At 41.5% G+C, this 13,481-nt stretch overlaps 1 protein-coding gene across 1 annotated transcript in view; it reads left to right on the forward strand.

Moving 5' to 3' along the window:
• Positions 1–2,700: 2,700 nt before the first annotated feature.
• The window catches only part of LOC145414531 (protein APCDD1-like), a 76,089-nt gene continuing 65,308 nt past the window's right edge, over positions 2,701–13,481 (forward strand). The window contains exons 1-2 of the mRNA XM_080284051.1: positions 2,701–2,790; positions 3,143–3,308. Coding sequence (XP_080140177.1) covers positions 2,763–2,790; positions 3,143–3,308 — 194 coding nt within the window. The 5' untranslated portion in view covers positions 2,701–2,762. The remainder of the gene's footprint in view (positions 2,791–3,142; positions 3,309–13,481) is intronic.

The following is a 13,481-nucleotide window of genomic DNA, read 5'->3' on the forward strand; positions in this document are numbered from 1 at the left end:
CACTTCGGCACTAACAACCTCCGTCCATATTGAATACATGCTAGGGCTTTCTCATACAGGACTGGTGTACTGGTATTAGCGGGGGTATTTTTACGACATGTCGGCGGGTCATCTGGTTGATCAGGAAAGTCTGCTTTTTATGAAATTCAAATCCTTAAACTGTCCCCTGCCCCAGTCGGGATTCGAACGTGGGTCCATCAGGACTGCAGGCCGCCTCTCTACCGATTCAGGTTGCGAGAATAAAATGTACGATTTTCGTGTGATATTACGTTGAGAATATCAGACCATACTAGGAAATGGTTTCAAGTCGCCTACAGGTTACGATGTCATATTGAATGGATATATATATATATATATATATATATATATATATATATATATATATATATATATATATATATATATATATATATATTGCTTCGACACTTGTAGCACTACTGTTGGAACTTAACAAATATCCCTAACCTCTTTCAGCACTGGTGATGGCCGAGTATGGTCAGACTGAAAGGTTGACTTGACTAGTAACCAAGGATACTCTTTCCTACCTTATAACTAAGGCTCACCGAATTTCCTGCAACCACTTAGTATTCAAATTTTAGTAGCCCAGTCCCCCAAAAATATATATAAAATTGTCTAGAGGAAGCATGAATAAAACAACAGAGAACGTATACCTCTTCCTTGCACAATCAAATCGTCTGAAGTTTGCGAGAATGAGTGAGATAATATTTATATCGTCGACAGAGGGTTAATGGACACAGTTTTTTACATGAATAAATGACGAAATATCACTCCTAAGCTGGAAAAACAGTCTGACGGTAGCTAGAATACACAGCTAATCACTTTCATTCCATGACGTCGGTGCTAGAGAGTAACACCTTCACGTGGTGGTACCTATATAACAAGGCAGCTGGTTATACAAACGTCCCACGGCTCTCTCCCTATCCTCCGAGAGGAAGATGATGAACTGCTTGAGAGATCCAACTTCAGTCTGTATTACACTGGGTTCACATTCAGTTGAAACTGTGGCTGCTGCTGCACTACTACTACTAGTACCAGTACTACTACTACTACTACTACTACAGCTGCTGCTGTTGTTGCTGCTGCTGCTGCTACTACTACTATATTCTTACTACCTATAGACGATTAAGTTCACCATGAGAGCACCTGAGTAGAGAACGGGTTAAAGAAGGTTATATATAACCCCTCCGGTTTGAACAGTCTCCCTAAAACTTAAAAAAAAAAAAAAAAAAAAAAATGCCTGGTGGCAGTAAAAACGGATAAATAAATAAAACCCCTGGACTTGAGCAGTTAAGATATTGTACTACTAATATACAACAGAGTAATATATAAGAGGATACAGAGGTATACTGTGCAGAATAAATCGCTATGGAAGAAGTGTTGCGAAATCCCCAAAGTTTCTTAAAATGTTACCCTAAATGTTGTAGCTTACTGGGAATTCTTAAGGGAAACTGAACTGCGTTATAGTGTACTTTTAAAGTATTATTGCGTTGGAAAATATTACTACAGTCGATATGTCTTATCTGATGGAACTGGTTCGCATCCACACTTCAGTACTTAGTGGTGGTTGCATGAAATTCGATGAGCTTTTGTTATGAGGTAGGAACGAGACCTAGGTCACTATACTGTATTCGGCTTAGTTTTACCTGACAGAACTAGGCCACTCCCACCACTTCAATACTGAATCTTGGTTGCGTGATATTCAATGAGCTTTAGTTACGACACAGGAATGAGTGTCCTTGGTTACTCGTCAAATCACACCTCCAGTCTGATTACATTTGGCCACCAACTGGCCCTAAAGGCATTATGGCTTTGCCAGGTTTGGGTTAACGCACTTTGATAGTATAGCTTTTTTTTCTTCTTCTTCTTCTAACCCCTGCCCTACGATGACGTGCTTTTTATTTTGATTAGAGTAATGCCAGATTATTTTATTCAGATTTAAAAAAAAAAAACGTATTAATGCTGCTAATGAAGGCCATAGCCCTACTTAACATATTCGTTTCGGAATGTATCTCCTATATCAAATAACCTTGCGATACAATGCTTTAAAAAAGTCGCCTTATTTTGAGTACATTGATTACGCAGGTAATACATTCAGAACTCTGGCAATGTTTCGTATTGATAGTGAGAACTGAAGTGTGTTTTAAGTGCGAGTTAGGGGATGCTACATTATTAATCAAAACTCAGTTGCGTCTAAAGAGCACCATATTATTCAATGCATAGTGTCATAAGAACAACCCTCGACAAAACGTTTTAAGTGATTGTAAATTTCATTAATGTAGGGATGTATATTCCGTTTTAAACTGTGGTTTAAAAGATAATTACATTAAAATATCACTGAACACTAAAAAGGGCCTCTACTACGTCCAGTTTCATGCCTTAGGACTTAATGTAGTGAGTAAAGTGAGATAATGAAGTGTCCTAAATAATACTGATGTATGATATGAAACACCGTAGTGTGGACTTGAGTACTTCAAGGTGTGTGAAAAGATACTGAAGTGTTTCCAAAGATATATACTGAAGTGTATTAAATAATACTGAAGCGTGTTATGAAATACTGTAGTGTGGAGTTAATCAATACTTTATGGTGCTTTAAAAGATAATAAAGTGTACACAAAGATACTGGATCGAGAAACTGAAGGATACTATACTGCCCTGTTGAAAAGAGCACTACAGTGAGTGGGGTACTAGTAAAAAGTGAAGGGGGCATATCCGTAATTCCCCAACTTCACTGCTTCACCACCATGACTCTCCTGCCAATAATCTTCGTAGGTAAGTTAATATGATTTTAAGTTAAGCTTTTATTTCAAGTACATTTTTCTCCCAGGCTAAAGTAATTTGCTGACATAGTTCATTTTCTTGAATTATCTCCTTTGATACTAACCTCTCGAAGTTTTCGGTGTGTGTGTGTGTGTGTGTGTGTGTGTGTGTGTGTGTGTGTGTGTGTGTGTGTGTGTGTGTGTGTGTGTGTGTGTGTGTGTGTGTGTGTGTGTGTGTGTGTGTGTGTGTGTGTGTGTGTGTGTCCATCTATTTTTCTATCTGTTTACGTTTCTACCTGTTTATCTATCTTTCTGTCTATGTGTATGTCCACCAGTCTGTCTAGTTATCCATCCCTCTATTCCAGGCGTGGTGGTAATGGCTGTAGGCTCCACCGCTCACTTAGCCAACAACCTAGTCCACGATTCCGCCCTGCCGACCTGCGATCATTTCATGCATCTCGCTGCACCAATGCACCCCATCCGTACTGCACCTCAACCACCCGACATCAAAGGGACCTGGATCTCGACAAAGTAAGTTGGGGAGAGTGACGGCCGGAATTAAAACATTCCTCACGATGGAGAAGTTTCATACTTACTCAGTGCCACAATACAGCCAAGAAACAATTCCTTGAAGGAAAAACTAAGAAGTCAGATCGCCAGAACATTCAAAGAACCCTTGTCCTCCCCTTCCACGAAAATTTTCTTGATGTTGTTCACATACTGATGAAACTCAATGTACAAGTAGTATTCAAATATGAGAACACCATCAAAAAAACCCTCATCAAGAACAGCCCTTTCAGTAATTCAGGCGTTGTTTACAAAATCCCGTGTAAAAGCTGTAACAAATTTTACATAGGACAATCTGGAAAAGATTTGGAAACTAGAATCTCACAACATAAATACAGCGTAAGGACAGCCCAACAGAGTAGTGGTTTATTTCAGCACAAAGCTTCCAGTGATCACCATATTGACTGGACAGGCTCCAAGATTCTAGCAAGATCAAAAAGCTTAGATGAAAGAAATGTAATAGAACCTTGTCTAATTTCTGGCACATATGAAAAGAATGTAAACATGAGCTATGGTCATTTTAAGTGTGATAAATTGTTAACTGAATTAATTTTAAAGCAGTATCCCCCAGACTAACACGTGATTGTTCCCTGTCATCTCCTGGTGGTGTAGTCACACCTTTGCGGGACACACCAAGCATTAATCCTCTATAGGTCTTAAGCTAAGCAGCAGTATTTATCCCCTCCTCCCTCCCCCCCTCTCCCCTTCCTCTCCTCCCCTCCCCCTTCCCCCTCCCTCCCACTCCCCTTTCCTCCCCTCCTAATCCCTTCTCCTTTGTCACATGCATTTTTAGATTCAGGTCATCCTTTGTTGTGTTCCACTCCCTGCTGCAGGTGACCATAAGTTAACCTGCAGGTAAAAACTCAGGTCATCCATTGTTCTGTATGCCACTACCTGCTGCGAGTGTGCATAAAAGACCTCTACCCTTTACGTTTCTGTCTCATTCTGTCTGAAGATGTAATATACGAAAGTACTCACTGTCGCTCCTTTCATTTCTCCTGTGGTTAGTTTGCATATATATATATATATATATATATATATATATATATATATATATATATATATATATATATATATATATATATATATATGCACCCGACGTCAGAGGGATCTGGATACCAACGAGGTAGATTCAGGAGAGTGACGGACGAAATTTTACTCTTTTACCCACGTAGACAGAACGAATCCTGAAGGTGGGCATAGCAGTAATAGTGCGTGAGATCACCTTTTCTGCACACGGTAGTACCAGTCATCTTCATCACCATCAATAGCAGCAGCAGCAATATGATAAGTTTCATTATTATCGCAATCATTTTCCCCCACATTATGCTCCTCCTTCCCCCTCATCATTATCATCATCATTATCATCATAGTCGCGATAATTTTCCTCCACTTCCTCCTCCTCCTCATCATCATCATAGTTGCAATCATTTTCCTCCACTTCCTGCTCCTCCTGCTACTCCTCCTCCCCCTTCTCGTCAGCATCATCTCCTTATATGTCATTGACTAAGGAAAGAGAGAGAGAGAGAGAGAGAGAGATGTGAGTAGTGGACCGGAAGGGGAGTAACCATCTCATAAATTGTTAAATTTCTCATCACTGTTTTGCTCTCTCTCTCTCTCTCTCTCTCTCTCTCTCTCTCTCTCTCTCTCTCTCTCTCTCTCTCTTCTGCCTGTTCATCTTCTATGAATGATTTTACTAATATACAATTTGGAAATGCCAACATGTACTGTATACGAGTTCAATAAATTAAAAAATAATGTGTAAATTGCAGCATATAATTGGTTATCGTACATTTAGTTGTTTGTCTTGAAGTACGAAATCCTAACGTTCCTATAAAAATTTCCCTGGGACACTGAAGTTCTAGAATTCGTTGATTCTTCCGTATTTGTGTACAGATGACTGCCCAAACATTATGGAGGACGAGAAAGAGCTGTCTGCTTTACAAGCCTCTTCTAATTCCTTTGGATGTGGTGAGTTTCAACGGTCGGAATAAAATCGTCTGTCTTAAGCTGGAGTAAAATGCGGTGTTCTTTATTCTCCGCTGGAACGATAGCTATGATTGTTCAACATTCTTGGTGGTCTTGGTTATTCTTCACCCTAAGAAAATCGTCTGATGGTAACCGAAGTTACATACAAAGTAGGAAAATCGCTGCCATGAGGTTAAACTTCTATTATCCTTAACATTCTGGTTCTTGTCTTACTCTGCCAGATGGTCTTACTCGCCACTGGAAAACACGTTACGGTGTGAGTAGATAATTACCACTCACAGATACTCCTGTTCTTATTAGGTGGCCCTGACATACATTGACATAAACGAAACCTATTGTATATTAATTAATGAACCACTTAGTTAAGACGTTAAGATCTGTGTGATGTGTGTGGCTGTGTAACTCTCTCTCTCTCTCTCTCTCTCTCTCTCTCTCATAAGGGCGTGGCTTGGTACCAAGGGCATTGGCAGGGAATGCACGAGTGACGAGAATAGCATGAAAAGTGTACGGAAACTGACGGGTAGGGCAGGGTAGGGTGAGAAGAGGTTCCCTGTAAACTGAATCATTTTTGTATGATGGCAACATTATATTAAGTTAGAGTTGTCACATATACATGTTAATGCATATATATATATATATATATATATATATATATATATATATATATATATATATATATATATATATATATCTGTTGTTGCTCTGATATCTGATAGTTCTGCGTCTGTTTTGGTGCTTACTTCATTTATTTTTATATGGGGATTATTAAATATTTTCAAAGTCCTTACTTTAAAGTCTGACAAAACTGTTTCGAGATACCAGACACTGGTACAGTAATTTTTAGACCAATCCTCTCAAAAACAAAGGTGTGATGCCGTGGTAACGTTGGTAAGAACGAGAACATGAATACCAACAAGAGAGAGAGAGAGAGAGAGAGAGAGAGAGAGAGAGAGAGAGAGAGAGAGAGAGAGAGAGAGATTCCTTCAGGATATAAAAATTTAAGCGACCATACTGAAAGGGTTAAAACGATCTGCGGCAGCGGTATGAACAAACAAAAAACGGCATTATTGAACAGAACAGCTGAAGCATTTAGGAAAGTAGGTTACATAAAGAAAATGTGGACAAGGCACAGTGAGGAAAGATACAGTGAGACTTTGCAATGCATGGTAGGGTGATGCAGGGTAAGGCAGGGCAGGGTGACACTGAGACATTCTGACCGGCTGACGAGCACGACTGATTATTTTTCATTTTATTTTATTTTTTCGGATCCGCAACTGAGCAACCAGTCTAATTATCAGCACAGGCTCTCTCTCTCTCTCTCTCTCTCTCTCTCACACACACACACACACACACACACACACACACATATATATATATATATATATATATATATATATATATATATATGTGTGTGTGTGTGTGTGTGTGTGTGTGTGTGTGTGTGTGTGTGTGGTAAATGTGTTGCATGGCTACTGCTGCTGACGGTGATGAATAGTGACAAATATGGTAAATAATGTAAGGGTATACAACATAATCTTCATTTACGTGATATTTAGAAGCATATCGTTAAAGCATAAGTGCTAGGAAGGTTTCTTAATCCAGAAGAATACGAAACAAACGGCCAGTGCCACAAGCAGAAATTATACTGTTAAAACTCAGTATAGTGAGCTTCCTATGACCCGTGCACATGAAGGAAGGCTGATGAAGAATAAATAGCGAAATGAGATTATTATACCCGAAGGAGAGACAGCAAGGTGACTATACGATACTACACTGTACTACACTACCCTGGAGGAGAGATTGGTCAGTGATTATGTCTGTCTGCGCCACTGATTAGGATGGGTATTGTATCTGCGTAGCTGCAGGGCAGGTATATGAGAGCATCGCGCGCTTATCTTCATGGCATCAAAACTCCAACATAAGTCCCTATGACACGGTTAGGAAGCTTACTCACACTTCTTCCTTGGCAACTATTTTGTTTATTCTACATTTTTATTCCCTCGTATGATGTCTATGCCTTTGCAAAATCAACACATACTCCATAAATAACATAAAAGAGATTATTAAAGTACCATACGAAAAATAAACTGAAAAGCAATAAGTGTAAAGGAACTCATCCAGCGAGAATACGAACCATGGGGTGATGTAGGATCCAGAAAGAAGGAGCGAAATGTATAAATGTATGTGAAACATTCAAGAGCATGCTTAGCGAAATGTGCCGCACAATCAGTCACAAACATACCGGTAACTTATTATATACAGAGAAATTTTCTGATAAAGAGGAAGTACAGTACTTTAAGGCCTCCGAAGTCACCGGAATACGACCCAGTGTGCTAAAGAAAATAAAGGTTAATAAAGAATAAAACACACACACACATACACGAAACACTGTGAACACTGTCTCAACAATCAGACCATCTTTCGTTGTGCTAACTTTACGCATACAATATAATTAAGGTAAAGACCAAGACAAATGATTGTCTAATTTCTGGATTCCCTTTTCCACACACCACCCAGCTTCCCCTTCTTTCCCTACACATACTAATTGAGATTGTGACTGTTGTATTTCAATAACCAGATCACTCTTGCCTGTGGTACTTTAAACCCACATTACGGGTATGGTACGGTAAAGGCTTCGTCTGCATATATTTAAGGTTCCAGGTACCCATTCTCCCTCCGCCTTCCCTCTCTATCTCATACACACGCATTACAGCTTGGGATCGCAGCCTGGGGTAACAACAACAACAACCAGGCTACTTTAGAGCCTTAGGTGGTCGTGTTGGTAGTGTGTGCATCTGACGGTCACCACCTGGATTTGATCTCTTCAGTCTAATAATGTAGGTTTCTTGCTACTTACTGTATAGACGATTTTCCTTAACTCTGGAGAAACGTATCGAGCTGGACGTGTTAGATATGGTCTTGATGGACCTCTTCCCAAGTTGAATAAAACCGTCAGGAATTAGTAGGAATATAATGAAAAATACGTCCTCGGAATGAAAGGTTATCCTCTTCACTATTAGATGTCTACCGTAACGTAAATATAAGCAACCGGCGGCAGCAAGAGCAACATACGAAAAATTAGGGATACACCGAACTTTTTGTCCCAACTGTACATTCCCCGGCCCTCTCCATTTCGCGCAAATTGCTGGTTTCCCTCCCTAATAAATCCTGCATTGCTACAAAGAAACTTAAGTAACCCTGACAGCGTGTGATTATTTTGTTGAGTACCATCTCTCTCTCTCTCTCTCTCTCTCTCTCTCTCTCTCCACAATCTCCTCTTCTCTCCTTCCGTCTCCTCTTTATGCAGGCTACCCCTCCAGTACACAAAGTTTCTCCTAAGCCAAATAAACTTGTCTGGAGGGAGCAATGATGAAATAAACGCGTCATCGGTTTGAATAGATTTCTTTTCCAAACCTTAACCTCTTAACTGGGTGACTTTTTTTTTTTCTTGTTTTTTCTTGCTACCACCAGACAAGATTCTTCATCTTTGGAAAGATCTGTGCTATACTCCTTTCACCTTCAGCTGGTCCAGATTTTCATTATTTTGCAGCTAATTTCGCGTAGCTCAGTGACGGAATAAGAAAATGCTTCTAGCACTTTTTCGTGACTAGCATCTAATTTTAGCGTGCATCTATTGTTACAATTCAGCATTCACGATGTGGACATGGAAATTTAGGCCAGGTTATAGCAAAAACAAACGTATGGCAAAGGGTTAATGAAGGCTGTATCCAACCCTCCTGATTAAAAAGAAAATCTCTAGTTAGGTGAATAAAATCGTCTGGAGAAAGCAAGAGATATAAGGAAAATACGTGATAGTGGTGAAGAGGATAAAACTGGTAAAGGAAGGAAGGGACTGAAAGTAAATATATGTTTACAGGGAAAGGGAGTAGGAGTTACGAGGATGTTTGTTGATGTCATAAGTTACCATCTGGGATTTTTGTGTTGGTGATTGTGTGTGTGTGTGTGTGTGTGTGTGTGTGTGTGTGTGTGTGTGTGTGTGTGTGTGTGTGTGTGTGTGTGTGTGTGTGTGTGTGTGTGTGTGTGTGTGTGTGTGTGTGTCAGAGAGAGGGAGAGAATGTGACAACATGATCGCATGTTCACGCACGTAGTCAATGTATCACACATTCACATCCCCCCCCCCTCTCTCTCTCTCTCTCTCTCTCTCTCTCTCTTTTGTGTAAGCTTTCAACCAGAGGATATTATTCTCATTCTTGTTGCCTTCAGATGTTTTTGTTCACCTGTGCACTGACTTACCGAACTATGGGAGTTATATATTCGTATAACCTTCATTAACCTCATCTCTACTAGACGGCTCTCCTAAACTACATAAAATCGTCTGGTAAAAACAAGGATAAAGTAGAAGATATAACTGCGGTTGGGAGGATAATACCAAACTACTACACCAATACACCATTAACCCCACCACCATTAAAACCAATATCAAGTTAGGTTAAGTTAGGGTAGGGTAGGGTAAGTTAGAGTTGGTTAGGCTAGGTTGTTACACCGCATCACCAATGTTCCCACAACCATTATCACACCAGACTACACCTATCTACGCCACTAATACCACCACACCACTGCTACCATCATCATCATCATATTATCATTTCGCCTCTTTTTTTGCCACCCACAGGTTCAGCCAGATTACATCACTCATAATTCCTCTGAAACCTGCATTAATTCCACATCAAACCACATCACACCATACCACATCACACCACGACTAACGAGTACCACACAATACCACAGTACAAACACCACACCAAATCGAATCGCACCAAACTACACCACACCACAACCAACGAGTACAACACAACACCACACTACAAGCAACAAACACCACACCACCACACCATCATCAAACCACACATCACCGCAAATACAACCAGACTACACCACACCTGGCCACACCACCCCACAACCTACAACCAAAAACCAAATATTTGCACACACACACACACACACACACACACACACACATTTCGTTCATTTCAGGCAGGCAGGCAAAATTCAGAGTAAAATGAAGAGGGTGGGCGGTTAGGCGGGGTGAGGGAGATGTGAGGCGATGGCTAGAATTAACTCTTGCCAATGCTGGAAAAGTAGCAATGTGGAAGGTGTCTGTACCAGAGTGATGCATGTCAAACTGGATGTGTGTGTGTGTGTGTGTGTGTGTGTGTGTGTGTGTGTGTGTGTGTGTGTGTGTGTGTGTGTGTGTGTGTGTGTGTGTGTGTGTGTGTGTGAGAGAGAGAGAGAGAGAGAGAGTCTGTATGAATCTACATGGTGAAAATATAGCTAATGGTAGCATATGAAAGGACATGTTGCCACCACACACTTTACCCTTAACCACGGAACCCAGGTACTGTCACACAATACTAAGTGACCGTAATACGACTGAACAGTATGGCTGAAAAAAAAACTGACAGTAACATGAAACTATGTGTTTATCCCCTAGGCATGTGCAGTGAGTGATTAATGAGTGAGGGTGAGTGTGTGGTGAAGGTCTGACCGTGCATAATGAGGCAGAGATGTGCGGAACTGAGTGATAGCGATGGATGAAAATGTGGCAAAGTGAGTGACGCCTGACATGGTTTACCCTTCCAGTAAACTAGGCAAGGATGGGTATAGTGTCAGGCCTTAAACAGATACACTTTGGCCATCAGCCCCATACATCACTCACAGCAGCAAGCAGGAGCAGGTGTCGGTGATGAGGGGAGTAAGTTGGTACTGACTGAAGAGGGGATACCACCACCAACACTACCTCACCCATTTCACTTACAGAATGCTCGCCATGACTTACCTCTGTCCTACCACACCACGTATACATTCATACATACATACATACATACATGCATGCAAGCATGCATGCATGCATACATACATATATTAACGCTGGAACTCAGCGCATAATACCCACAGTCCCAGTTAAATGTCGCCACGGTGGCCTGATGGCACCGGAGTTAGCTCGCTATCTCCTTATGTCCCACGATCGACCGTGGAAGACATTAAAAGTGGGTGCTGGTAGTGTGTTCTTTCATATGCTTGGATATATTTCCACCCTATCGGTTCTACTGATGACAAATACAGACTCTGACACACACACACACACACACACACACACACACACACACACACACACACACACACACACACACACGAACCTGAATGAAAAAAAAAAAAAAGTATCTAATGAACTTAAACAGGTCTGAACTTATATGAATGAATCCATCCAATCTTACGTTGCCCCATGAGAAGCGTAGAAGCCCGGGGCTAGGCAGTTGGTCCTGACATTTAAGATGAGAGTGACCAGCCTCACTCATCCCTGAGTGGCATTACATGAGCAATAAACCCCAATCACCCCTTGGATATAAACCTTCACCGGTTCAATCCGACTGGAGCACAATAATTACCCACTAAACCACCAGGCGCCAAAATTTGGTTAAATGGTTACCATCCAGCGTAGTAAATGGTTTCCTGGTGTACAGGAAACCATTTGGCTTGTCACTCAGTATATAGTCACCCACAAGCAGAAGGGAGAGGAAAGAATGAAGGAATGAAAGACAGAAGAGGGAGTGTAAAGTCACTCGTAGGCAGAAGGAAGAGAAAAGAATGAAGGAAAAAACGACAGAAGAAGATGGATGGAAACAAGGATGGAGGAGAGGACAGGGCAGACACCCGAGAGCAGTACTACATTGAGTGAGTGGATAATTTGATGATAATTACCTCTCTCTCTCTCTCCCTCCCTCCCTCTCTCTCTCTCTCTCTCTCTCTCTCTCTCTCTCTCTCTCTCTCTCTCTCTCTCTCTCTCTCGCTTAAGCCATCTTTTTTTTACCCTCATCCATCGTTCGACATTTCATTTCTCATACATCCTTTCTCACCTCATTTCCCTCTCCTCCCTTCCTACCAACTTATCTTCCTTCTTCCCTCCCTCCAGCCTTCCCCTCTTTCCTTCTCAGTCTCCCTCCCTCAATTTTTGCCTTCCTATCTCCCTCTTCTCTTCCTTGTTCCCTTCCAACCCCTTCCCTCTGATGCCTGAGACAGACTCTTTCATTTAGTGGTACTGATATAACCTGGTGGCTGAAATGCCTAGTTATACCAACTTCCGTCAAGTACATCTAAATCCTCTGAAAGATAGATGATGTCGTGAAGAGGGGCAGCATAAGCCTGAGGTCCACCGGGTTTACGAGTTAGATGGGCCTGGGTTCATAACAACAGTAACCCTTCCTTCCATACCTCATTCTCTTCTCTCATTCCCTCTCTTTCCTTTCCCCTCAACTTCCCTCTACTCCTTTCTTTTTCTCCTTTCCATCCCCCCTTCCAAGTCCTCTCCTTTCCCTCCTCCCTCTCTTCTTTGTGTCCTTCCTTCCCTCCATCCCTCCCTTCCCACCTCTCTCGTTCATCTTTTCCCTTCCCTCTCTCCATCCATATCTTTCCCCTAACAATGCATTTTTTTTTTTTCACCTGGCGGAACTAATCACTCTCACAACTTGAATACGACCTCTTGGTTGCTTGAAGTTCGATGAGGAATGATTGTCGTTGGTTATTAATTACATCATACCACCAAAATCACAACAATTGGGAATCAGCTTAGCTGAAAATCGGTTACGGAACTTTGTCAAGTTAGAGCATACACGCCAAAGGCTTCGTTTCTTCCCTACTCTCATTGCTAATCTGTCAACTCATCTACTCCCGTTCCCTCCCTCCCTGCCTACTTACCTTCCTCTCGCTATATCCTCTTCATTCTTTCTACTCACTTATCTGCGTCCCTTCCCTCCTTCCCTACCTACCTACCTACTTTCCTCTCACTCTATCTTCTTCCTACTATCCACTTACTCCTCTGCTTCCCTTTCTTCCCTCCCTACCTACCTACGTTTCACTCTCTCTACCCTCTTTCCTCTTCTTACCTACTCACTTACTTCCTTTCCCTCTGCCTACAGAGTTTCCTCTCAACCATCTTTCCTCTGTCCCTCCTTACCTCTTTTCCTCCCACCTTCCCTTTCTATTTTTCTCTTCCTTTGCCTTCTTACTGGCCTACCTCCCTCCCGACCTACCTACCTTCCCTTTTCTCCTGTTAAATACCTAACCACCTCCTCTCTATCCCTTCCTTTCTTCCTCCCTTCCTCCCTCCGTCTCCTTCGTCATGCTTATGGT

This window comes from Coenobita brevimanus, chromosome 100, assembly GCF_032717465.1.
Source record: "Coenobita brevimanus isolate Jiangsu-jjx chromosome 100, ASM3271746v2, whole genome shotgun sequence".
NCBI classification, from domain to species: Eukaryota; Metazoa; Arthropoda; class Malacostraca; order Decapoda; family Coenobitidae; genus Coenobita; species Coenobita brevimanus.